Genomic DNA, 26,938 nt, shown 5'->3' with positions numbered 1-26,938 from the left:
GGCAAGAGAATCACCTAAGCCCAAGAACTGGAGGTTGCAGTGAGCTGTGACACTACATCACTCTACTAAGGGCAATAAAGTGAGACTTTGTCTCTAAAAAAAACACACCTGCCTCTTGTATGTGGCTGGCGCCCTAACCACTGAGCTATGGCACCAAGCCTCTATTGCATTCTTTTTGATAGGTAGCTGCATGATATATTTTTACAAATGGATTTACTATAATTTGTTTATAAATTCAGCCAATTTCCTATTAATAGGGCAGCACTTGTGGCTCAGTGGGTAGGGCACTGGCCCCATATACTGAGGGTGTGGGGTTCGAACCCCGCCCCGGCCAAACTGCAACAAAAAAAAATAGCTGGGCGTTATGGCAGGCATCTATAGGCACTCTACCAAGGGTGATAAAGTGATACTCTGTCTCTTTAAAAAAGAAAAAAAATTTCCTATTAATAGACACTTAAATTGCTTTTAGCTTCTTGCTTTTATGAACAGGGCTTTCAAGGAACAGCTTTATATAAGTGTGTTGAAAAGTATACTTCTGGGCATCGCCTGTGGCTCAGTGAGTAGGGCGCCGGCCCCATATGCCGAGGGTGGCGGGTTCAAACCCAGCCCCGGCCAAACTGCAACAACAACAACAAAAAAATAGCCAGGCGTGTGGCGGGCGCCTGTAGTCCCAGCTGCTTGGGAGGCTGAGGCAAGAGAATTGCGTAAGCCCAGGAGTTGGAGGTTGCTGTGAGCCATGTGACGCCACGGCACTCTACCTGAGGGTGGTACAGTGAGACCCTGTCTCGAAAAAAAGAAAAGTATACTTCTGCAATGGGATTACTAGGTCAAGACCTAGGATCATTTCATCAGATGTGAATTGCAAAATTGCCCTTTAGAAAGGTCGCCCTAGTATGGCTGTTCATGGACTGTGTGGGAACCTATCTGCTTCCTGGTGCTTCTACCAAACTGGTGTCCTAATAAAATTTACATATTTGTAGATCTGATAAGTGAAAAAAGGTATCTTCTTATTTACTGATTTGCATTTCTCTAGTCCAGAATGACTTGACCATTTCTTCTTTTGTTTACTGGTGAGAATAGTTAGAATTTTTAATATGCATGGATAGATTGATAGTCTTGAGCATTCAGGGAGGAGCACCTATGCAGGTGCCTTCTGGTCTCTTGCTATGCACGTATAGTATTTTAAGTACTGTGAAGATACAAAGCCTGAGTGAAGAGCTTCTCTTTGGATGGTGCCTGTGGCTTGATGGGCAGGGCGCCAGCCCCATATACTGAGGGTGGCAGGTTCAAATCCGGCCCCGGCCAAACTGCAACAACAACAATAACAAAAAATAGCTGGGCCTTGTGGCAAGGGAATCGCCTAAGCCCAGGAGTTGGAGGTTGCTGTGTGACCCCAAGGCACTCTATGGAGGGCAATAAAGTGAGACTCTGTCTCTACAAAAAAAGAAAAAAAGAGAGAGAGCTTCTCTGCTAAAACAAGTTTGTATTCCTTATCAGGGTTGAAAACTCTAGGTACCTTCAGGCAAGGTTTCAAAACCTTTCTTTCTTTCTTTGGAGATAGGGTCTCACTCTGTTGCCCAGGCTGAATTATACTTGAATTATCCTCAGCCTCCCCAGTAGCTAGCATTATTATTGGGAGTGCCATGGTATCTTCAGCAGGGCTTTGAAAGATAAGGAGGGTTTGGAAAAGTGGAGATAGGGTTGAGGGGCAGTAACAGCCAACAGACCAGATTAGCTAGAGCGGGGCAGGGGCGAGACTGGACAAAAAAGTTAGAATTGTGTCAGAATGCTAGGCCGAGGCCTGGAAATGAAAAAGCAATTAGAGGTCTTTTCAGCTGCTGGGTGTTTTAGAAGGCCCAAGATGGCATAGGAAATACACTTGGCTAGATATCTGACAGTTCCACAGATCTGCAGGAAAGGAAAAGAATTAAATTTTTATTTATTTATTTTTCTTATTGAGACAGAGCCTTACATTGTCGCCCTTGGTAGAGTGCCATGGTGTCATAGCTCATAGCAATCTCCAACTCTTGGGCTCAAGTGATTCTCTTGCCTCAGCCTCCCTAGTAACTGGAACTACAGGCGCCCACCACAATACCTAGCTATTTTTTTTTTGTTTACCAGGCCCAGGCCAGGTTCGAATCCACCAGTCCCAGAGCATGTGGCCGGTGCCCTAACCACTGAGCTATGGGCGCGTAGCCAAAATTAAACAAATAAAGGAAAACTCAAAAACCATTTGGAAGGCCGGATATGATGGCTTACACCTATAATCCTAGCTCTCTGGGAGGTAGAGGCAGAAGGATTGCTTATGCTCAGGAGTTCAAGACCAGCCTGCGCAACAGCAAGACCCCATCTCTACTAAACAGAAAAACTGAGGCACAAGGCTCTCTCTTTTTTTTTCTTTTCAAGAGAGAGTCTCAAGCTGTTGCCATGGGTAGAATGCCATGATGTCATAGCTCACAGCAACCTCCAACTCTTGAGCTCAAATGAGCCTCTTGCCTCAGTTTTATCTTTTTTTTTTTTTTTTGTAGAGACAGAGATTCACTTTATGGCCCTCGGTAGAGTGCCATGGCATCACACAGCTCACAGCAACCTCCAACTCCTGTGCTTAAGTGATTCTCTTGCCTCAGCCTCCCAAGTAGCTGGGACTACAGGTGCCTACCACAACACCCGGCTATTTTTTTGTTGCAGTTCGGCCGCGGCCAGGTTTGAACCCGCCACTCTCAGTATATGGGGCCGGCACCTTACCGACTGAGCCACAGGTGCCGCCCTAGTTTTTTCTATTTTTAGTAGAGACAGGGTCTCACTTTTGCTCAGGGTGGTCTCGACCTCATGAGCTCAAGCTGTCCACCCACCTGAGCCTCCCAGAATGCTAGGATTAGAGGCACGAGCCACCGCGGTGGGCCCAGACTTTATTTCTTACAAATTCCTTTGTTTCATCTTCTTCTTTTTTTTTTTTTTTTTTTTGAGATAGAGTCTCAAGCTGTCACCCTGGGTAGAGTACCATGGCATCACAGCTCACAGCAACCGCCAACTCGTGGGCTCAAGCCATCCTCTTGCCTCAGTTTTTCTATTTTTACTAGAGACAGGGTCTCGCTTTTGCTCAGGCTGGTCTCAAACTTGTAAGCTCAAGCTATCCACCCGCCTCAGCCTCCCAGAGTGCTAGGATTACAGGCGTGAGCCACTGTGCCCAGCCTGTGTCATCTTCTTGTGGGGCACCAGCCTGGTGGGGCCCCACTCTTATGACCTCATTTACCCTTTATCACCTACTTGGCACTGTCTCCACATACTGTCACATTGGGAGTTAGGGCTTCTGTCTCAAAAACAGAAAGAAAGGAAGGAAGGAAGGAAAGGACATAGAAAATAATAAGAGCCTGTTCTAATATAGAGCATAATACAGGCTTTTTTTTTTTTAGAGACAGGGTCTCACTTTGTTGCCCTCAGTAGAGTGATGTGGAGTCACACCTCACAGCAACCTCCAGCTCTTGGGCTTAGGCGATTCTCTTGCCTCAGCCTCCCGAGTAGCTGGGACTATAGGCGCCTGCCACAACGCCCAGCTATTTTTTGTTGCAGTTTGGCCGGGTCTGGGTTTGAACCTGCCACCCTCGGTATATGGGGCCAGCGCCCTACTCACTGAGCCACAGGTGCCTCTCATAAAGTCTTAATATTTACTATTTTTTTGCCTGGGTGTGGTGTCTAATCCTAGCACTTTGGGAGACTGAGGTGGATAGATTGCCTGAGCTCAGGAGTTTGAGGCCAGCCTAAGTAAAGCAAGACCCTTGTCTCTACTAAAAATAGAGAAACTGGGCTCCACGCCTGTGGCTCAAACAGCTAAGGCGCCAGCCACATACAGGTTTGAATCCAGCCTGGACCCGCCAAACAACAATGATGGCTGCAACCAAAAATAGTCTGGCATTGTGATCGGCGCCTAAAGTCCCAGCTACTTGGGAGGCAGAGGCAGGAGAATCACTTGAGCCCGGGAGTTTGAGGTTGCTGTGACCTGTGATGCCATGGCACTCTATCCAGGGTGACAGCTTGAGGCTCCATCTCAAAAAAAAAAATAATAATAATAGTAGAGAAACTAGCCGGGTGTTGTGGCTAGATATTCAAGAGGCTGAGGCAAGAGGATTGCTTGACCTCAAGAGTTTGAGGTTGCTATGAACTATGATGCTATAACGCTCAACCTCAGAGTGACCAAATGAGATTCTGTCTCAAAAAAAAGGTGAGGGGGGAGCCACCGGCCCCATATACCGAGGGTGGCGGGTTCAAACCCAGCCCTGGCCAAATTGCAACAAAAAAATAGCCAGGCGTTGTGGTGGGCGCCTGTAGTCCCAGCTAATTGGGAGGCTGAGGCAAGAGAACGCCTAAGCCCAGGAGTTGGAGGTTACTATGAGCGGTGTGATGCCACGGCACTCTACCGAGGGTGATAAAATGAGACTCTGCCTCTACCAAAAAAATAGGTTCAGGCAGCGCCTGTGGCTCAAAGGGGTAGGGCGCTGGCCCCATATGCCAGAGGTGGTGGGTTCAAACCCAGCCCCGGCCAAAAACTGAAAAAAAAAAAAATAGGCTCAGTGCCCATAGCGCAGTGGTTAGGATGCCAGCCACATATACCAAGGCAGGTAGGTTCGAACCTGGCCTGGGACTGCTAAACAGCAATGACAACTGCAACAAAAAAATAGCTGGGCATAGTGGAGTCTGAGGCAACAGAATTGCTTAGGCCCAAGAGTTTGAGCTTGCTGTGAGCTGTGATGCCATGGCACTCTACCAAGTGCGACATAGTGAGACTCTGTCTCAAAAATAAAAACAACTTTTTTTTTTGAATACAAGTAGCATAATTTTTTATTGCGAGCATGGGAGGTTGGTGACCAGAATATATGGATATGTAAAATAAAAGAAAATAAAAATCATCCACAGTTTCACCAGACAGAAGTAACTTCTCTGAATGTTCTGGTGATTTCCTCTTTCAGACCTTTTTTCTGTGTGTGTGTGTATTTATATCGTAAAGATATATGTGTGTATCTGCTTGGATTTGCTCACAATCTCACAATGTATGTCTCCCAACTATCCTGATAAAATATTTGTGTTTTTCAGGCAATATAGTCACACAGGCCTGGGTACCTAGTAGCTCACACCTGTAGTCCTAGCACTCTGGGAGGCCGGGGCAAGTGAATTTTTTGGGGTCAGGAGCTCGATACAAGCAAGAGGGAGACCCCATCTCTACTAAAAATAGAAAAACCAGCCGGGTATTGTAGTGGTACCTGTAGTCCCAGCTACTCAGAAGCAGAGGCAAGAGGATTGCTTAAGCCCAAGAGTTTGAGGTTGCTGTGAGCTATGACACCATGGAACTCAACCCAGGATGACAGAATCAGACTCTGTCAAAAAATATATATATAGGGTGGCGCCTGTGGCTCAGTGAGTAGGGCGCCAGCCCCATATGCCGAGGGTGGCGGGTTCAAACCCAGCCCCGGCCAAATTGCAACCAAAAAATAGCCGGGCGTTGTGGCGGGTGCCTGTAGTCCCAGCTGCTCGGGAGGCTGAGGCAAGAGAATCGCGTAAGCCCAAGAGTTAGAGGTTGCTGTGAGCCGTGTGACGCCACGGCACTCTACCCAAGGGCGGTACAGTGAGACTCTGTCTCTACAAAAAAAAAAAAAAAAAAAAATATATATATATATATAGGCTAGGTGCCTGCAGCTTAAGCAACTAAAGTGCCAGCTACATACACCAGAGATGGTGGGTTCGAATCTAGCTGGGGGATGCCAAACAACAATGACAATTACAATCAAAAAATACCCAGGCGTTGTGGCGGACGCCTGTAGTCCCAGCTACTTGGGAGGCTAAGGCAAGAAAATCGCTTCAGCCCAGGAGTTGGAGGTTGCTGTGAGCTGTGATGCCATAGTATTCTACCCAGGGTGACAGCTTGAGGCTCTGTCTCAAAAAAAAAAAAAGATATATATATATATATATATATACACACATATACATACACACATACACTTATAGTAGTAACACAGATATATTGATCCTGGAGATGAGTATTGTGAACATTGTAACTTTCAGATGGTCAGCACATGCCAACACCTGTCTATTGCTATTTTCTCTCAAGGGTCTGCACTGGGGTGGGAGGTGGCACACTGACCCAGGAGTAGACATTTTACTGATATTCTGTGTTATTTTCTTAACAGCAATTCTCAGCTCTGACAGAAGTACTTTTCCACTTCCTAACTGAGCCAAAAGAGGTAAAGCATTTCATGATGAGAGTTCTGTAGCATGAGTCTGTTGTCCTGAGATGCTTACAAAGTGAAGGCTGGTTTGTGCTGTTCCCTCTCGGCAGGTAGAAAGGTTTCTGGCTCGGCTCTCTGAATTTGCCACCACCAATCAGATCAGTCTTGGCCCTCTCAGAAGCATTGTGAAGAGCCTCCTCCTCGTTCCAAATGGTAAGTAACCTCTCTTGGCAACTATGGCCAGAGACATTGACTGGAGCATTTTTTTTTTTTTTTTATTGTTAGGGTGGAGCATTTTTATTTTTTGAGACAGAGTTTCACTATGTTGCCCTCGGTAGAGTCAGCCTCCCAAGTAGCTGGGACTACAGGTGCCCGTCACAACACCCAGCTATTTTTGTTGCAGTTGTCATTGTTATTTAGCTGGCCCGGGCCAGGTTCAAACCTGCCACTGTCAGTGTATATGGCTGGTGCCATAAGCACTGTGCTTATGGGCACCGAGCCGACTGGAGCATTTTTTAGTCCATAGAAGCAGCACAGGGCACTGAGCCAGAGCATCCAGTAATCAGCCAGATGTGGGTGAGACTCACAGTCTAAGGAGGGAATGCAGGAAAACTCAGTATAGTGAAATAGAGGTGTCTTGTGGAGCAACATAACTCAAAGTTGAGTCCGTGTCTTGGGTTCAGTCCTCATACTGTTCTCTTGTCTTCTCTGCTATGAGTACAGAAATTGAGAGCAGGCTGGGCTTGGCGATCATGCCTGTAATCCCAGCATATGGGAGGCCAAGGCAGGTAGATTGCCTGAGCTCACAGGTTCATGACTAGCCTGAGCAAGAGCAAGACCTCATTTCTAAAAAAGGTGGCGTCGTGGTGAGCATCTATAGTCCCAGCTACTTGGGAGGCTGAGGCAAGAGAATCGCTTAAGCCCAAGAGTTTGAGATTCCTGTGAGCTGTGATACCACAGCACTCTACTGAGGGTGACAGAGTGAGACTATGTCTCAAGAGAAAAAAAAAGGCTGGGCACAGTGGCTCATGTCTGTAATGCTAGTACTTTGGGAGGCCGAAGTGGATGGATTGCTTCAACTCAGGAGTTTGAGACCAGCCTGAGCAAAAGCAAGATCCTGTCTTTACTAAAAATAGAAAAACTGAAGCAAGAGGATCACTTGAGCCCAAGAGTTGGAGGTTGCTGTGAGCTATAATGACAAAGCACTCTACCCATGGTAACAGCTTGATAAAAGGAAGGAAGGAAGAAGGGAGGGAGGGACGCATGACTTGGGGCCCAAGGCAGGTAGATTACCTGAGCTCACAGGTTCTAGAGGGAGCTAGCCAGACCAAGACCCTGTTTCTAAAAATAGCCAGGCATTGTGGCAGGTGCCTATAGTCCCAGCTACTTGGGAGGCTGAGGCAAGAGAATCACTTAAGCCTGAGAGTTTGAGGTTGCTGTGAGCTATGATGCCATGGCACTCTACCAAGGATGACAAAGTGAGGCTCTGTCTCAAAAATAAATAAATAATAAAAAAAAGTGTTGCTCTTCTTTCCTAAGCCACAGTTACAAGTAAAGGAATTGACATAGAACAGTTATTCAGTACATGCTGAGTGAGTTGAACTGAATTTGGAAGATGCTGTGACCCTTCCAGGGGATACTGAGTTTATGTAAGTTCATATATATACATATTGTTGTTTTTAACTTTTCTTTTTTGGGGGGGGTGGCCGTTTTTGGTTGGGGCCGGGTTTGAACCCACTACCTCTGGTATATGGGGGCCAGTGCCCTACTCCTTGAGCCACAGGCGTCGCCTTTTTTTTTTTTTTTTGAGACAGAGTCTCACTATAGTCCCCTGAGAAGAGTGCATGGCGTCACAGCTCATAGAAACTCTAAACTCTTGGGCTCAAGCGATCCTCCTGGCTCAGCCTCCTGAGTAGCTGGGACTATAGGCACCTGCCACAATGCTCAGCTAGTTTTTTTCCTATTTCAGTAGAGACAGCATCTTGCTCTTGCTTAGGCTGGTCTTGAACTCCTTAGCTCAAGCAATCCACTCAGCTTAGCCTCCTAGAGTGCTAGGATTATAGTCATGAACCGCTGCACCCAGCCAATATAGCAGGTCATTTTCTGTAGATGCTGAGAACATTCAGGAACTCATAGCATACCTATCAAGAGATGGGCTTCACACGCTCATTCAGATTTGATTCTTGGTCACATTGCTTAATGTAACTGTTTGGCTCTGGACTAATCAGCCTTTTGAAGCCTCAGTTTTCTTTTTTTCTGTAGAGACAGAGTCTCACTGTACCGCCCTCAGTAGAGTGCCATGGCGTCACACGGCTCACAGCAACCTCTAACTCTTGGGCTTACGCGATTCTCTTGCCTCAGCCTCCCGAGCAGCTAGGACTACAGGCGCCCGCCACAACGCCCGGCTATTTTTTTTGTTTGCAGTTTGGCTGGGGCTGGGTTTGAACCCGCCACCCTTGGCATATGGGGCCAGCGCCCTACTCACTGAGCCACAGGTGCTGCCAGCCTCAGTTTTCTTATCTTAATATACGTAGAGTACTTGATACAGTGTTTATCAAATTGTAGCCTTTAGTTACTGAGTTGGTTTAGTTATTAGCTAGCATTTAGTCCTGTGCCTTGATATAAAATTATGAGATAAAACTTTACTTCATCGAAGGGTGAGAGTCTGATTGCTTCCCTGGATTAGTCAATATCCCAGAGCTTTTCAGGCTCTAGAACAAAGCTCTCTGATTTGTTGCGCCCCCCAACTTGCTCTCAAGCACCTCTGCTGATTTTGCTCTTTTTTGTTCTCATGGCTGTCTGACTTTGCCTTTCCTGCAGGGCTTTCCTTCCTCCATTCTCCTTTCTTCTAGAGTCTCTCCTAAGCATCTGAGATTGTAGTTTGGAAGTCTTTTGGCCCCTTCGCACCCCTTGGGTCATGTGTCCTTTCTAGTCACAAAGCCTGCCATCCCAGAACAATTTCTTAGCCCTTCACACCTAGTTAGGGCAGTAATATCTCTACCCCATTCTCCCATCCAGACCCTAGCTTGCCCTGGAGCACATTTCCTACAGCACAACTGGGATTTGCTGCTCCTCCCGACTATTTACTGTGCATAATGCAGTCTGTAGGCTTAGTTTGGCCTCCCAGGCCTTTCTCAATCTAGTCTGCGGTGTAATAGCCTTTGGGCCTCACCCCCTTTTTCTTTCCTTATCCTGGTCATGCCCAGGCAGCAAACCTCATTGTGCAACTGCAGCTTGTTAGAGCTAAAGGGGCCTCAAGAACCCAGCAGATCAGTCTTTCCCAAGTTGGTGCACCCATCGATAATAGGACAGAGGTCAGAGTCAGAAAATACTGTCTTCCTACCCCTAGCCTTAGAGCCTTGGAGATTCACTTTGATTAATCTCAGGCTGTGAAAAGTCCTGCAATAAAGAAACCTGCTTGTCTAGGCACAGTGGCTCACACCTGTGATCCTAGTACTCTGGGAGGCTGAGGCGAGAGGGTAGCTTGAGCTGAGGAGTCCAAGACCAGTCTGAGCAAGAGCAAGAGACTTGTCTCTATTAGAAATAGAAAAATTAGCCACGGGCGGCGCCTGTGGCTCAGTGAGTAGGGCGCCGGCCCCATATGCCGAGGGTGGCAGGTTCAAACCCAGCCCCAGTCAAACTGCAACAAAAAAGTAGCCGGGCGTTGTGGCAGGCGCCTGTAGTCCCAGCTACTCGGGAGGCTGAGGCAAGAGAATCGCTTAAGCCCAGGAGTTGGAGGTTGCTGTGAGCTGTGTGAGGCCACGGCACTCTACCGAGGGCCATAAAGTGAGACTCTGTCTCTACAAAAAATAAAAATAAATAAATAAATAAAAACAAAAACCTGCTTAACCAGTGTCTGTGAAACACTGGAACCGTTCCCTTTCATTTTTCTGACAGGGGAAGAGCAAGTAAAAGCTTTGTAAAGTGCTGATTGTTTTTTTGTCTTTATTATTTTTTTAATGTTATTTTTTCACTATTTAGTAATTTTGTATGTAATTCTTTTTTTTGTTTGTTTAGGCAGAGTCTCAATCTTCCACCTAGGCTAAAGTGCTATGGCTTCAGCCTAGCTCACAGCAACCTCAAACTCCTGGGTTCAAGCCATCCTTCTGCCTTAGCCTCCCAAGTAGCTGGGACTACAAGTACCCATTTATTTTGGGTACCCAAGTACCCATTCTATTTTGGATTTTTTGTTTATTTATTTATTTATTTATTTTTTGTGGTTTTGGCCAGGGCTAGGGTTGAACCCGCCACCTCCGGCATATGGGACCGGCGCCCTACTCCTTGAGCCACAGGCGCCACCCTATTTATTTTTTATTTATCTATTTTTTGAGACAGAGTCTTACTTTGTCACCCTCGGTAGAATACCATGACAACACAGCTCATAGAAACCTCAAACTCCTGGGCTTAACCTCAAACTCTAGCCTCAGCCTCCAAAGTAGCTGGGACTACAGGCACCTACCACAATGCCTGGCTATTTTTATAGACAGGGTCTCACTCTAGCTCAGGCTGGTCTCGAACTTGTGAGGTCAGGCAATCCATCTGCCTTGGAGTACAAGATTACAGGTGTGAGCCACCGTATCCTGCCTTAATTTTTCTTTTTTTTTTTTTTTTTGTAGAGACAGAGTCTCACTTTATGGCCCTCGGTAGAGTGCCATGGCATCACACAGCTCACAGCAACCTCCAACTCCTGGGCTTAAGCGATTCTCTTGCCTCAGCCTCCCGAGTAGCTGGGACTACAGGCGCCCGCCACAACGCCCAGCTATTTTTTTTTTTTGGTTGCAGTTCAGCCGGGGCCGGGTTTGAACCCGCCACCCTCGGTATATGGGGCCGGCGCCTTACCGACTGAGCCACAGGCGCCGCCCTGCCTTAATTTTTCTATTTTTAGTAGAGATGGTCTCACTTTGCTTGGGCTGGTCCCAAACTCATGACCCCAACCCATCCTCCCCCCTCGGGCTCCCAGAATGTTAAGGTCACAGGTGTGAACCACTGGTCCTAGTCTAGTATGTAATCTTAAAAATGCCCCACTTGACCAGGCGCCGTGGCACACGTCTGTAATCCTAGTACTCGGGGAGGCCAAGATGGGTGGATCGTCTGAGCTCATGAGTTCAAGACCAGCCTGAGCAAAGCGAGACCTCATCACTAAAAATAGCCAGGCATTGTTGCTGGCACCTATAGTCCCAGCTGTTTGGAAGGCTGACTCAAGCATTTGAGCTCAAGAATTTGAGGTTGCTGTGAACTGTGACACTACGGCACTCTACCGAGGGCAACAAAATGAGACTGCGTCTCAAAAAAATAAATAGGGCAGCACCTGTGGCTCAAGGAGTAGGGCGCTGGCCCCATATATGGGAGCTGGTGGGTCCAAACCCGGCCCTGGCCAAAAACTGCAAAAAAAAAAAAATAATAAAAAATAAATAAATAATAATAATAAAAATAAACAAATAGGGCGGCGCCTGTGGCTCAAGGAGTAGGGTGCCGGTCCCATATGCCGGAGGTGGCGGGTTCAAACCCAGCCCCGGCCAAAGAAAAAAAAAAACCACACAAAAAAAAAAAAAACAATAAAATAAATAAATAAATAAACAAATAAATAAAAATGCCCTTCTTCAACAATTATCAACCCATGGCCAAATAATTTATTTCATCTGAACATTACCCTTGTCTCCTCACTGCTGTCCAAAATGGGAGTGGAGAAGAAACTGGTTGTGATCAATTAGTTGTAAAAACCACTGTACTTAGACCAGCCGAAACTGGATTATTTAAAACCCCATTTCAGACATAGCATTTCATTCCTAAATACCTACTTTTGTATCTCTAGAAGATAAAGGATTTTCCCCCTTATCAAACTGTAAAGCCATTATCATATCTACAAGGAAAATATGCAATCAGTGTTCATATTTCCCATTGTCTTATAAATTCTGTTTGTTTGCAGTTGATTGTTCTCATCAGGAACTGGCTAGATAGGGGCCCCAGACAGCATTTGATTGACCCATTGCCCTTCTGGGCTTATTTGCTGACTGACTCATCTGAGACCTGAGACCTAACAGTACCTGAGAGCTAAAAGTAGCTCATCCTTTCTTACAAGAGCAGAGGAAGAGAGTCCAGGTAGAGTGCTCACTTCACTAGGTGGCAGCTGCACTGCCACCAAAGTTACGATTGTTGTCGTCATTACGTGTTACCTCCTGGAGAAGGGTACACATAGTGGCAGCACAGCCACTGTTTAAGCCTGTTTTTATTTTATTTAATTTTTTATTTTATTTATACATCTATTTTTTAGAGACAGAATTTCACTTTGTCGCCCTTGGTGTCACAGCTCACAGCAACCTCCAACTGCTGGGCTTAGGCAATTCTCTTGCCTCAGCCTCTCGAGTAGCTGGGACACAGGCTCCAGCCACAATGCCCGGATATTTTTTGTTGCAGTTTGGCCGGGACTGGGTTTGAACCCGCCACCCTCGGTATATGGGGTTGGCACCCTACTCACTGAGCTACAGACGCCACCTCTGTTTTTATTTTAATATTTAGCAAGATATTTGGTCCTTCTGGTAAAAATACTGATTTTTCTGTGGCTCATGCCTGTAATCCTAGCACACTGGGAGGCCAAGGCAGGTGGATTGCCTGAGCTCACAGGTTCGACACCAACCTGAGCAAGTTGAGACCCTGCCTCTAAAAACACCCTGCCTCTTGCCTGTATTCCTAGCACTCTGGGAGGCTAAGGTGGATGGATTGCCTGAGCTCACGGGTTTGAGACCAGCCTGAGCAGGAGCGAGACCCCTGTCTCTAAAAATAGCTGGGTGTTGTGGTGGGCGCCTATAGTCCTAGCTACTTGGGAGGCTGAGGCAAGAAAATCATTTGAGCCCAAGAGTTAGAGGTTGCTATGAGCTGTGATACCACGGCACTCTACCAAGGGTGACAATTTGAGACTCTGTATAAAAAAGAAAAAAAAATTACTGTGGTGCCTGTGGCTCAGTGAGTAGGGCACCAGCTTCATATACTGAGGGTGATGGGTACGAACATAGCCATGGCCAAACTGCAACAACAACAAAAAAAAATACCTGGGCGTTGTGGCGGGCATCTGTGGTCCCAGCTACTCGAGAGACTGAGGCAAGAGAATCGCCTAAGCCCAAGAGCTGGAGGTTGCTGTGAGCTGTGATGCCACAACACTCTACCAAGGGCAGTAAAGTGAGACTCTGTCTCTAAAAAAAAAAAGAAAAAAATAATAAAAAATCAAATAGCCGGGCGTTGTGTCGGGCACCTGTAGTCCCAGCTACTCGGGAGGCTGAGGCAAGAGAATCCCTTGAGCCCAGGAGTTGGAGGTTGCTGTGAGCTATGTGAGGCCACGGCACTCTACCGAGGGCCATAAAGTGAAACTCTGTCTCTACAAAAATAAAAAATAAAAAGTTTCTTAGGCTCGGTGCCTGTAGCTCAGCAGCTAAGGGTGCCAGCCACATACACAGGAGCTGGCAGGTTCTAACCAGCCCGGGCCTGCCAAACAGTAATGACAACTGCAACCAAAAAGTAGCCGGGCATTGTGACACCACGGTACTCTACTGAGGGCAACAAAGTGAGACTCTGTTTCAAAAAAAGGCTTTTTAGTGTAATTGAAATATAGCAAACTTTGAAAGAATTAAAAAAAAAAGTAAAGGAGCTTGAGGAGTAGAGTGGGCTCTGTGGTTCATACCCATGATCCTAGCACTGCGGGAAGCTGAGGCTGAAGGATCTTTTGAGTACTCTAGCCTGGGAAGCAGATACAGAGTCTGCCTCAAAAAAAGAAAAATGAGCTTAAGACAAGCATGACATCAGCACTCTGAGAAGCCGACATGCGCAGATTGCCTGAGCTCAGAGGTTGGAGACCAGCCTGAGCAAGAGCAAGACCCCCATCTCTAAAAAATAGCCTGACATTGTGGTGGGTCTCAGCAACTGGGAGGTGGAGACAAGAGAATCACAGGAGTTTGAGGTTGCTGTGAGCTATGACACTATGGCTCTCCAGTGACACTCCAGGGCAACTGAGTGAGAGACTGTCTCCTGGGCGGCGACTGTAGCTCAAGGAGTAGGGCCCTGGCCCCATATACTGGAGGTGGTGGGATCAAACCCGGCCCCGGCCAAAAACTGCAACCAAAAAAAAGAAAAAAAAGAGAGAGAGACCGTCTCCAAAAAAGTAAATAAGTAAAAGAAAATCATGATGCAAATATATTTTCTAATTCTTGTTCTTTGGCCCCTGCAACTTGGTAACCTTCATTGTCGGTAGCCTTTGAGGCATTGTCTGGTCTTGTTTCACCAGATAGCCTATCAGAATGACTGGGAGTAGAAAGAAGTCAGGTTGGGAGCCCTCTGTCCTTTTTTTGTTGGTTTTTGTTTTTTGAACAGAGTCTCAAGCTGTCGCCCTGGGTAGAATGTCATGGCATCACAGCTCACAGCAATCTCAAGTAATTCACCAACTCAGCCTCTCAGAGTGCTAGGATTACAGGTGTAAGCCACCGCACCCAGCTTATAAACAACTTGGCTTCTGCCATTTGCTGACTGTTGTGGCCCTGGTAAATTCAATTCAACAGTTTTTAGGTTGTTTTTAGTGACCTTTTGCTTTTTTGTTATTGGATACAGTCTCGCTGTATTGTCCAGGCTAGAGTGCAGTGGCATCAACCTAGCTCACAGCAACCTTAAACTTCTGGGCTAAGATACTGTGCTTGAAGTAGGAGGTGCACCAAAATGTCCCATGGTTCCAGCGCCGGTTTTGACCGCCATATTACCATTTTTTCACCCAAAGGTCAGCTCTACCAAGTAGAATATGCTTTTAAAGCTATTAACCAAAGTGGCCTTACATCAGTAGCTGTCAGAGGGAAAGATTGTGCAGTAATTGTCACAGAGAAGAAAGTACCTGCTAAATTATTGGATTCCAGCACAGTGACTCACTTATTCAAGATAACCGAAAACATTGGCTGTGTGATGACAGGAATGACAGCTGACAGCAGATCCCAGGTACAGAGGGCACACTATGAGGCAGCTAATTGGAAATACAAGTATGGCTATGAGATTCCCATGGACATGCTGTGTAAAAGAATTGCTGACACTTCTCAGGTCTACACACAGAATGCTGAAATGAGGCCTCTTGGTTGTTGTATGATTTTAATTGGTATAGATGAAGAACAAGGCCCTCAGGTGTACAAGTGTGATCCTGCGGGTTACTACTGTGGGTTTAAAGCCACTGCAGCAGGAGTTAAACAAACTGAGTCAACCAACTTCCTTGAAAAAAAAGTGAACAAGAAATTTGATTGGACATTTGAACAGACAGTGGAAACTGCGATTACATGCCTGTCTACTATTCTGTCAATTGATTTCAAACCTTCAGAAATAGAAGTTGGAGTAGTTACAGTTGAAAATCCTAAATTCAGGATTCTTACAGAAGCAGAGATTGATGCTCACCTCTAGCAGAGAGAGACTAAGCATTATTAGTTTACCAAATCTGTGATGCCACCTGTCTACGTGTTTGGAACCAATAGACCAACATTGTGGAGGCCCTTGGACTGAGAAAGGAACCTCTCCCAATCCTCCTCCTGCTAGGAAGTGGTTAGGGGTCACTATCACTTGCTGGATAAATAAAAGCAATCCTTTTGGGGGGAGGAAAAAAAAAACTCCTGGGCTAAAGCAATCCTTCTGCCTCAGCCTCCCAAGTAGCTGATACTACAAGCACCTGCCACAACGCCCAGCTAATCTTTGTATTTTTAGTAGAAATGGGGTCTTGCTGTTGCTCAGCCTGCTCTTGAACTCCTGAGGGATCCTCCCACCTCAGCCTACCAGAGGCACGAGGCACTCCACCTGGCCTAATAACATTTATTTATATATTTATTTATTTAATTAATTTTTTTAGAGACAGAGTCTCACTTTATCAGCCTCGGTATAGTGCCGTAACATCACAGCTCACAGCAACCTCCAGCTCCTGGGCTTAGGTGATTCTCTTCCCTCAGCCTCCAGAGTAGCTGGGACTACAGGTGCCCGCCGCAACACTCGGCTATTTTTTATTGCAGTTTGGCCAGGGCCGGGTTTGAACCCACCACCTTCAGTATATGGGGCCAGCGCCCTACTCACTGAGCCACAGGCACCGCCCAACATTTATTTTTTAATTATGGAAAAGTACAAGAAAGGAAACAAAAATAGCCCACAATTCTATCATCTTTGTATTAAAAGAAAAGAAATAAAAAAAACTCTACATGCACGTGGTGAGAACATTTCAAAGCAGTGAAAGGAGAAAAAAGGTGGGGGGAAAGTCCCACCTAGTCCCTTTCCCCAAAAATATCCATTTTTTTAATTTCACTTTTTTATTTTTTATAATGCCTGGCTATTTTTTGTTGCAGTTGTCAACAAATCAACAATATCGTTGTTGTTTAGCTAGCCCAGGCCAGTTTAAACCCACCATCCTCAGTGTATGTGGCTGGCACTATAACCCAGTGTACCACGGGCGCCGAGCCCAAAAATGTCCATTCTTAATTTTTTTATTATTTTTTAAACTTTTATTTTTATTTATTTATTTTTGAGACAAAGCCTCAAGCTGTCACCCTGGGTAGAGAGTGCTGTGGCATCACAGCTCACAGCAACCTCCAACTCCTGGGTTCAAGGTGATTCTCCTGCCTCTGCCTCCCAAGTAGCTGGGAATATAGGTGCCTGCCACAACGCCCGGCTATTTTTTAGTCGCAGCCGTCATTGTTTGGTGGGCCCAGGCTGGATTTGAACGCACCAGCTCAGGGGTGTATATGGCTGGCACCTTAACCACTTGAGCCATAGGTGAAGAGCCAATTTTTTTTTTTTTTTTTTGAGGCAGAGTCTTACTTTTTCACCTTCAGAGTGCATTGGCGTCATAGCTCACAGCAACCTCAAACTCCTGGGCTCAAGCGATTCTCTTGCCTCAGCCTCCTAAGTAGCTGGGACTATAGGCGCCCGCCACAACGCCAGGCTACAAGAGATGAGGTCTTGCTCTTGCCCAGACTGGTCTTGGACAGCACTTGGAAGGCTGAGGCAAGAGAATCGCTTAAGCCTCAGGAGTTGGAGGTTGCTGTGAGCTGTGATGCCAAAGCACTCTACCAAGAGCGACAGCTTGAGGCTCTGTCTCAAAAAAAGAAAAAATGTGTTTTCAGCTGGGTGTGGTGGCTCTTGCCTGTAGTCCAGCTGCTTGAGAGGCTAAGGTAGGAGAGCAGTTGAGTTGATGAGTTAGAGGCTGCAGAGAGCTGGGATGTGCCACTTCTGCACTCCAACCCTGGGTAAGAGAGCAAGCCCCTGTTTCCTAATAAAAAAGAGAGAGAGGAAAAAAGAAAAAATGTGTTCTGTAGCTGCCAGCTTAGCTATTGGAAAAGGATATAATTAGAGATATAAATAAGGGCTCGGCGCCTGTAGCTCAAGCGGCTAAGGTGCCAGCCACATACACCATAGCCAGCCCGGGTCTGCCAAACAACAATGACAATTACAACCAAAAAATAGCCAGGCATTGTGGCAGGAGCCTGTAGTCCCAGCTACGTGGGGGGCTGAGGCAAGAGAATCGCTTCAGCCTGGGAGTTGGAGGTTTCTGTGAGCTGTGATAACACAGTACTCTACCCAGGGTGACAGCTTGAGGCTCTGTCTCAAAAAAAAAAAAAAAAAAGAGAGATATAAATAAGGATATATTCTAAACCTTTTTACTTACACAAAAGTCATACTGTACAGACTGTTCAGTACCTTTTCTTTTTTTTTCATTATATTTTGCAAATTGGCACATTAAAAGCCGTCTCATTTATTTATTTATTTTTTGAGGCAGGGTCTCACTGTGTCACCCCAGGCTTGAGTGCCATGGCATCACCATACCTCACAGCAACCTCAAACTCTTGGGCTCAATGATCCTCATGGCTCAGCCTCCTGAGTAGCTGGGACTGCTAACGGGTGCCTACCACAATACTTGGCTAATTTTTCTATTTTAAGTAGAGACAGAGTGTAGCTCTTGCTCAGGTTGGTCTGGAATTCCTGAGCTCAAGCGATCCACTTCATCAGCCTCTAAGAGTGCTGGGATTACAGTGTGAGCCTCCATGCCAGGCCTACCTTGTTTTTTAAGGGCTGCATAGTATTCCAGTCTTTCACTAAGCATGTTTTATTGAGTGCCAGTCAATAAATAATGCCAGGCACTTTCCTACAAGCTTAAGAAACAGCAGGGGTCAAAATGAGCCACGTTCTTTTCCTTACCAAACTGATGTTTTACTGAGAAAACTGATAATATATAACATAAATCAGGTAGTTATAAATGCCTTGTAAAAAAACACAGCACTATTAGGGTATATGTGAAGTACATTGATAATTCAGGTGGAATGGTCAAGGATGCTCTGCATCCCCCAGTGGAACCAGGGGACGAGCTATGTGCAGATTCCAGGAAGAGATTTCTCAGCCGGGAGAACGGCAAGGGCAAATGCAAATGCCTAGAGATAAGGACTGCCTGGCACAGTACAGGAAAAGCAGAGTACGCAAGGGAAAGAGCTCAGGGTTCTAGAGGAGGCCAGACCCTTCAGCGGATTGCAAGGGTTTTATTGAAAATCACCATGGCTATTCATGACTTTTCTCTGCTACTTACTCACATTGCTACAGAGCCCCTGTGTACCTCAGTGTGCCTAGCGGGGCATGTCTCTGAGTAAATTCTTAGCTATATAACTAATGACTGTATGCATCTGCCAAATTTTCTCCCGCCAAAACTTTAATCTTTCTGGTCTTCAGTTTTCTGGTAAATTAAAAGTTATAATAATAAACCTCACTTCTGGCAGGGCACATGGGCTCACACCTATAATCCTAACACTCTGGGAGGCCGAGGCAGGAGGATTCTTTGAGCCAGGAGAGAGGAGTTCCAGACCAGCCTGAGCAAGAGGAAGAGTGAGACCCTGTCTCTACTAAAAATGAAAAAAATTAGCTGGGCATTGTGGTGGGTGCCTGTAGATGCCAGAAGATGACTAATTAAAGAATAGGCATGGCGGCCCATGCGTGTAGTCTCAGGAGGCTGAGGGAGGAGGATGGCTTGAACCCAGGATGTCAGAGCACTCTAGCCTGGGCAGTAGAGTAAGGTTCTGTCTCAAAAAATGTATAATAAACCCCACTTCACAGTGTTTGAAATCATCAAATAAAATACTGGATTTGAATTGGACGTGAACTAGGGGAGTGTACACATGCTAGTTATGAGTTAATTTTATTGGCTAGGAAATAGCCCCCTCTGGGAGGGCCTTGATGGCCAGGGTTTCCTGGGGTCTTGCCTTTTTTATTTTCCTGTGGCTTCCTTGCTCAATCTGATTTTGGAGATAAAAGATTTCCTCCCTTTGTTTACGTGGTGGGGGTGGGAACTTGGTTGAGGGTATAGTTTTAGGGCCTTCCCTGGATGGTGCTGGATGTCTTCTCATTCTTTAATTAGTCATCTGGCAGACAAAGAAGTGGAAATTTTTAAAGTTGTTGCCAACTTGTGATTCTAGGCTGCAGCCCGCATGTGAAGCATTGAGAAACGGAGCTGGCTGGCTTTGTTTTCAGGAATTGGAGCCTTGCAGAACAAAGTGGCCCCAACAGGGGGGGTATTCCCAGGCCTTCCAAGAGGAAGTTTTGACCACTCCTCTAGCAGTGACTTTAGTCCGTCTTGGTGTACTGCATGGAAGCTGATTTCCCAGGACAGCACGTCCAATGGTACTTTCACTGCAAATGGCAATGGTCTACAATCTGTACCGTCCAGTACAGCAGTCCCTGTACTGCTGCTGAGCACTTGAAATAGCTAGTGTGACTAAGGAAAGGAATTTTAAATTCTTTTTCTTTCTTTCTTTCTTCTTTTTTTTTTTTTAGAGACCGTTTCAATTCCTTACCCTGGGTAAAGTGCGGTGGCATCATCTTAGCTCACAGCAACCTCAAACTCTTCGGCTCCAGTGATCCTCTTGCCTCAGCCTCCAGAGTAGCTAGGACAACAGGCGCCCAGCACAATGCCAAGCTAGTTTAGGCATCTCACTCTTGCTCAGGCTGGTCTCAAACTCCTGATCTCAAGCAATCCACCTGCCTCGGCCTCCCAGAGTATTGGGATTATAGGCATGAGCCACCTCACCCAACTTAATTCTATTTGATTTTAATGATTTTATTTTTTTTCTGGAGAGAGTCTCACTTTGTCACCCTTGGTAGAGTGCTGTGGTATCATAACTCACAGCAACCTCAAACTCTTATACTTATGCAATTCTCTTGCCTCAGACCCCCAAGTAGCTGGGACTAAAGGCACTCACCACAAGGCCTGGCTATTTTTAGAGGCGGTGTCTTTTCTGGCTCAGGCTGAGCTTGAACCTATGAGCTCAGGCAATCTACACGCCTTGGCCTCCCAGAGTGCTAGGATTACAAGTGTGAGCCATCGTGCCTAGCCTAAAAGATTTCTTTTTGAAACAGAGTCTCACTCTGTTGCCCAGGCTAGAGAGCTGTGGAGTTAGCCCAACTCACAGCAACCTCAAATTCCTAGGTTTAAGCCATCTTCCTGCCTCAGCCTCCTGAATAACTGAGACTTACAAGCATGTGCCACCATACCCAGCTAATTTTTTCTATTTCTTTTCTTTTCTTTCTTTTTTTTTTTTTTTTAATTTGGCCGGGGCTGGGTTTGAACCCGCCACCTCCGGCATATGGGACCGGCGCCCTACCCGCTGAGCCACAGGCGCCGCCCTCTATTTCTTGTAAGACAGAGTCTTCCTCTTGCTTTTGCTCTGACTGGTCTCAAACTCTGAATTCGAAGAATCTTCCCACCTTGGGCTCCCAAAGAGCTAGAATTATGGGTGTGAGCCACCAGGCTGGACCTTAATGAGAATATAAGTAACCACTTGTGACTATTGGCCACATGGGGCATGTTGCAGCTCTAGACTGTTGCCCTTCTGCCTGGCCTGACATTGAGCTCCCCTGCCTTGTACACAGGATCTGCAGCCTTCCTCGGTCCTCAGATCAGTTACTCTGTCTCTAAATCCATGAAGTCTGTTCTGTTTTCCCTTGTCTTCTTCCACACTTGCTGGAAGGGTGTTGTGCAGTAGGCAAAACACACTCCTATTCTCTCCTAGCTGGCAAGAGACTGTGGAGTCTTTGGGTCTTCCTTTTGTCCTCTGTATCACATGAGTTGTGCCCATTAAATACTTACTGCCCAACTAATTCATTCACCTGCTCTTTTTAACCAATTTCTTCCTTGCTTCCCAGGTGCATTGAAGAAGAGTCTCACAGCAGAGCAGGTTCAGGCCGATCTTATAACCCTGGGTAGGTCACTGGCAAAGGTTTCTCAGGGTGACCAGGCTCTGTGGCTTTTTATTATGCTAACATCTCCTTCTGTTCTCTTGTAGGTCTTAGTGAGGAAAAAGCCACTTACTTTTCTCAAAAGGTATAATTCTTCTTAATGAAGGTTAATGAAGATCCTTTGCTTTTATTTTGTGATGTGAAAAAGGAGAGAAATGCCAACTAAGGCAAAACTATCAATCACAGGTGTCATTTCCCTTGCTTAAAGTTTTTATTCGGCTTCATACCAATAACATACATACAGCTTTTTTGTTGTTGTTGTTGTTGCAGTTTTTAGCCAGGGCTGGGTTTGAACCCTCTACCTCCGGCATATGGGGCCAGTGCCCTACTCCTTTGAGCCACAGGCGCTGCCCCCATACATACAGCTTTCAACCAGCACTATTTAGTGCATTTCTAATTTTTTTACCCTATTTGACTGAATTAAATATCATTGAATTTTCTTCCAACCTAGATTAACTCTTATAATAAAATAAAACATTTATATTGTCATCTGCTGCTCTGTACCCCCCCATCCTTAGATATGTGTGTGTAGGCTGAGCCCTTCTTCCCACAGTCCGTATCAATATTAACTAACCATGGGTGTGTTTGGGGCAGAATGGGGAGGGGAAGAATTTTCCCATTATTATGACTTTGCCTTTTTGCTTTTGTTCCAGTGGAAACAGAATGCCCCCACCCTTGCCCGATGGGCCATAGGTCAGACTCTGATGATTAACCAGCTCATAGACATGGAGTGGAAATTTGGAGGTAACTGGATAGAGCCAGTTCCCAGGCCTTTGCATGAGGTGGGTTGGGTTGCAGAGGCTTTAGCCTGTCTAGTCTCACTGGGGAGGACATGTCCATAGTGCTTGAGCACTGTTGGGCCAGCTGCTGCCTTTGTTTGTTGTCTATGTGGACAGCTGTTTGTTTGTTGTCTATGTGGACAGCTGTTTCCAGCTGTGACTCACTAGGTTGACTTCCTGAGGAGCACACCTTGCTGCCTCAAACGTACCCCCACACAGCTTCTGCTGGACACCCTGAAAAACTGGGGTCTTCAAGGTTAGTCCTCAACCAGACACTTGTTATTTTTCTCTTTTGTATCACAGTGACATCTGGGAGCAGCGAACTGGAGAAAGTGGGAAGTATATTTTTACAAGTAAGTCTTCTACTGATCCTTGAAAATGACTAGATTTTTGACTTGGTTAAAAATGATTATTATCATTATTTTTGAGACAGAGTCTCAAGCTGTCACCTTATGTAGAGTGCCCTGGTGTCACAGCTCACAGCAACCTCAAACTCTTGGGCTTAAGGGATTCTCTTAGTCTCCCAAGTAGCTGGGGCTACACGCGCCTGCCACAACACCCAGCTCTTTTTTGGTTGTAGTTGCCATTGTTGTTTGGCAGGCCTAGGCTGGATTCGAACCCACCCGCTCCAGTGTACGTGGCTGGCACCCTAGCCACTTAAGCCACAGCCGCTGAGCCTAAAAATTATTAAATATAGGGCCAGCGTGGTGGCTCACACCTGTAATCCCAGCACTCTGGGAGATCAAGGTGGGTAGATTGCCTGAGCTCACAGGTTCCAGACCAGCCTGAGCCAGAGCAAGTCCCTGCCTCTAAAAATAACTGGGCATTGTGGTGGGCACCTATAATCCCAGCCACTCAGCGGGGTGGAGGGGGTAGGCTGAAGTTAGAGAATCGCTTGAGCCCAAGAGTTAGAGGTTGCTATGAGGTATGATGTCACGACCCTCTACCAAAGGCGACAAAGTGAGACTCTGTCTCAAAAAAAAAAAAAATAAAATAAACACGGGCATTGTGGTGGGCGCCTGTAGTCCCAGCTATTTAGGAGGCTGAGGCAAGAGAATCGCTTAAGCCCAAGAGTTTAACATAGCACTCTACTAAAGGCGACATAATGAGACTCTGTCTCAAAAAGAAAGAAAATTATTAAATATATAATATTAAATTGAAACTAATCAGTTAACACTTACATTATGTACATATGGAAATCAAGCAGGTGGAAGGGGGAGGAGGAGATAGGTGGATTCATACCTAATAAGTTCAATGCACATTATATGGACAAAGGGCACCCTTACAACTTTGACTCAAATGACACAAAAGGATTATTAACTCTACATTGGGTTTCTTTAAATATTCATTTAAGCAGATGCTTTTACTGAAGTGTCTTGTGTATCTCAGAGCAATATGGTCAGCCAGAGATGTGGTCACTGACATGCCTACTTCCGGAATAATAGAGTCTAATATTATTCATTAAAGTTTGTTCCTGTAATCATGGGAATTGTTAGAACTTTGATGGTGGATGATCCAGATGCTCACATATAACTCTTAAGTAAGAAGCTAGATGCGTTGAGGTTTAGATGAAAGACTTTCGAGAATTTTTTGCCCAATTGTCATCACTTTAAATTATTTATTTCTTTTTTTATCAGTTAAAGTTGGTGGTTAAGAAAGGAAATCAAACTGAAAATTTATATATAGGTGAGTCTGAATTCCCAGTTGAGCCTTTTCACTTTCCCATATCCTCTTCAGTCGGTGGGCTTGGGGAGCTTGCCACAAATCATCTCTTCCAGAAAAACAGTCATAAGCAAGCTGTGGAGCATCATTCCACTGCCTTTCCTCTAGTAACAGATGGTACAAGGAGCATTAACAAGCCATTGGCAGGTTAGAGACTCCACAGTTGAGCCTCATTGCAAAAGGGAGAGGGGAGGGAATGGCTGGGATTGAAGGTGGAAGACCAAGGAGCCCTTGCTGTAGTAGTAACACTGAATATCCTGAGTGATGTCCTTTCTTCTCTCCGTGCTGTGGAGTTAGGCCATTTTAACATCACTCCCACTTTTTTTTTCCCCCGTGGAGCTGAGAACCTTCTGTGTTCAAAGGCTCACAGTTCTTTAAATTACCCGTGAAGAGCTGCTTAGATGTGCTAAGGCTAAAAAAGAAGAAAAAAATCTCTAGGTCAAAATTAATTTTCTTGGATGATTTTGTGGAGTTGGAAACATTTCCCTGAAGCTGAATTTTTTCTCCCCAGAATTAACCTTGCCTCAGTTCTACAGCTTCCTGCACGAGATGGAGAGAGTCAGAACCAGCATGGAGTGTTTCAGCTGATTTCTGTGCCCCGCGTCTCCCACTGCCCACTTCGCCTTCCTCCTGCCCTCCAAGGGAGGGCTGCTCTGGGAGACATCTCACTCAGGGGTCTGTGGGGCTCGCCTTTAGGCCCTGCTTGCTTCTTGAGAGCCCAGGTTTATGAACAACAAGAGGATTAAATACGTACAGAGTCCTATTACACGGTTACCCTGTGAACTTTTTATTAAGGCAATCCCACCTACCTGTCTTTTTAGATAGGCTATTGCATCTGACAGGCTATTGCATCTCAGATTCAGCAGAGAAAATAAGCTGTCACCTCCCCATCAAAGTTCCAGAGTAAACAAATGGTGCCATCACTCAAGATAACACACAGATCGCCTTCCCCCATAAAAAGCAAGAGCTCATTTATGACTGAGGAAGAGGCGGGTTGTATGAACGCCACATGTAAAGAGCCCCCAGGGATTCCCACACTGGCAGATTTGTGCGGGGGCTGCGTTGCCAGTGAGTTTGTAATGACCATGATGCACCTGTGTGCAAATACATGATGGCTTTTCTCAGAAAAGAACTCAGGCGAAACTCTGTCCCCACTTTTGTCAGTAACACGCGCTAACCAATTGTGGCACTGGAGCACTTGTCCCCACTTCTGGTTTCGCCCTGATGTGTTGTAGTGACATGGGCCTTTTGGCTTCAAACTGACCACCTCTGCTGGTTAGATGATGAATAAAAAGGATTGCAAATAGCCGGGCGTTGTGGCGGGCGCCTGTAGTCCCAGCTGCTCGGGAGGCTGAGGCAAGAGAATCGCGTAAGCCCAAGAGTTAAGAGGTTGCTGTGAGCCGTGTGACGCCACGGCACTCTACCCGAGGGCGGTACAGTGAGACTCTGTCTCTACAAAAAAAAAAAAAAAAGGATTGCAAAGGAAGGTCTGATTCTGGTTGTCTTTCTGCATGGATTAGAGAGTCATGTGCCTTGCAGAGAGCTAGTACACTTACCTTCAAAAATTGTCTTCCTGGGCTCAGCGCCGGTAGCACAGTGGTTACAGTGCCAGCTACATACATCAAGGCTGGTGGGTTCAAACCCATCCCAGGCCAACTAAACAACAATGACAATTACAACAAAAAAATACCTGGGCTTTGTGGCAAGCGCCTGTAGTCCCAGCTACTTGGGAAGATGAGGCAAGAGAATCACTTAAGCCCAAGAGTTAGAGGTTGCTGTGAGCTGTGATGCCACAGCACTCTTATCAAGGGCAACATAGTGAGACTGTTTCAAAAAAAAAAAAAAAATTGTCTTCCTGATTTTGGTGAAGGCCCTGGGTCTCCAGTGTGATTAGCAGTGGTCCAAATTTGGAATTCGTTTCTGTTTTTTTTTTTTTTTTGAGACAGTCTCAAGCTGTCGCCCTGGGTAGAGTGCTGTGACATCACAGCTCACAGCAACCTCCAACTCCTGGGCTTAAGAGATTCTCTTGCCTTAGCCCCTTAAGTAGCTGAGACTACAGGCGACCACCACAATGTCCAGCTATTTTTTTTTTTTTTTTTGGTAGTTGTCATTGTTGTTTGGCAGGCCGGGGCTGGATTTGAACCCACCAGCTCTGGTATATATGGCTGGCGCCTTAGCCACTTGAGCTACAGGTGCTGAACCAGTTTTTCTATTTTAGTGGAGACAGGGTCTCACTTTTGCTCAGGCTGGTCTTGAACTCCTGAGCTCAAGCAATCCACCCGCCTCAGCCTCCAGAAAGCTAGGATTACAGGCATGAGCCACTGTACCTGGCCCAAACTTGGAATTTGTAAGAGCAGTTCAGGGGAAACTCAGGTTAAAAGCATGGGGGGGAAAGCATATAAAGTTTTGAATAGATAATCTGTGACCATGATTCAAAATACAGTGGAAAAAGACCAGGTGTGGTGGCTCACGCCTGTAATCCCAGTACTTTGGGAGACCGAGGTGGACAGATCGCTTGAGCTCACAAGTGCAAGACCAACCTGAGTTAGAGTAAGACCCCATCTCTGAAAATAACCAGGTGTTGTGGCGGGTGCTTATAGTCCCAGCTACTCAGGAGGCTGCGGCAAGAGAATCACTTAAGCCCAAGAGTTAGAGGTTGCTGTGAGCTATGACACTATAGCACTCTACTGGGAGCGACAAAGTGAGACTGTCTCAAAAAAAAAAAAAATATATATATATATATACTGGAAAGTAATTTCCCCTACCCGCCCCCGTTACCAGTTCTCCCCAGTGGCAACTGTTACATGTTAGTTTATTCTGTGTTCTAGAGATATTTCCTGTATCTGTAAATATATGTGCATGTAGTTCAACTTTTCTTCCCTCACAAATGGTAGTATACTGTACAACCATCTTGTACTCTGCATTTATGCACTTAACTAATACTGAAAT

The 26,938-nt window shown here is 45.9% G+C and overlaps 2 protein-coding genes across 3 annotated transcripts in view; both read left to right on the top strand.

Annotated features, from left to right (window-relative positions):
- Positions 1–25,293, top strand: part of COMMD7 (COMM domain containing 7) — a 36,020-nt gene extending 10,727 nt beyond the window's left edge. Inside the window, exons 2-9 of one of the 2 annotated variants that reach the window (XM_053574432.1) lie at positions 6,180–6,233; positions 6,329–6,431; positions 21,396–21,452; positions 21,536–21,573; positions 22,142–22,232; positions 22,571–22,620; positions 23,905–23,953; positions 24,501–25,293. In XM_053574432.1, coding sequence (XP_053430407.1) covers positions 6,180–6,233; positions 6,329–6,431; positions 21,396–21,452; positions 21,536–21,573; positions 22,142–22,232; positions 22,571–22,620; positions 23,905–23,953; positions 24,501–24,577 — 519 coding nt within the window. In that variant the 3' untranslated portion in view covers positions 24,578–25,293. The remainder of the gene's footprint in view (positions 1–6,179; positions 6,234–6,328; positions 6,432–21,395; positions 21,453–21,535; positions 21,574–22,141; positions 22,233–22,570; positions 22,621–23,904; positions 23,954–24,500) is intronic. The other variant, XM_053574433.1, reaches the window with a different exon arrangement.
- LOC128573906 (proteasome subunit alpha type-6-like) lies at positions 14,640–15,805 on the top strand. Its single transcript, XM_053574431.1, has one exon. The coding sequence runs from the start codon at positions 14,916–14,918 to the stop codon at positions 15,633–15,635; it is 720 nt and encodes a 239-aa protein (XP_053430406.1). The 5' UTR covers positions 14,640–14,915; the 3' UTR covers positions 15,636–15,805.
- Positions 25,294–26,938: the final 1,645 nt, after the last annotated feature.

This window comes from Nycticebus coucang, chromosome 21, assembly GCF_027406575.1.
Source record: "Nycticebus coucang isolate mNycCou1 chromosome 21, mNycCou1.pri, whole genome shotgun sequence".
Classification (NCBI taxonomy): Eukaryota; Metazoa; Chordata; class Mammalia; order Primates; family Lorisidae; genus Nycticebus; species Nycticebus coucang.
The sequence above is the reverse complement of the archived record's forward strand: the minus strand, read 5'-3'. Positions and strand labels throughout refer to the sequence as shown.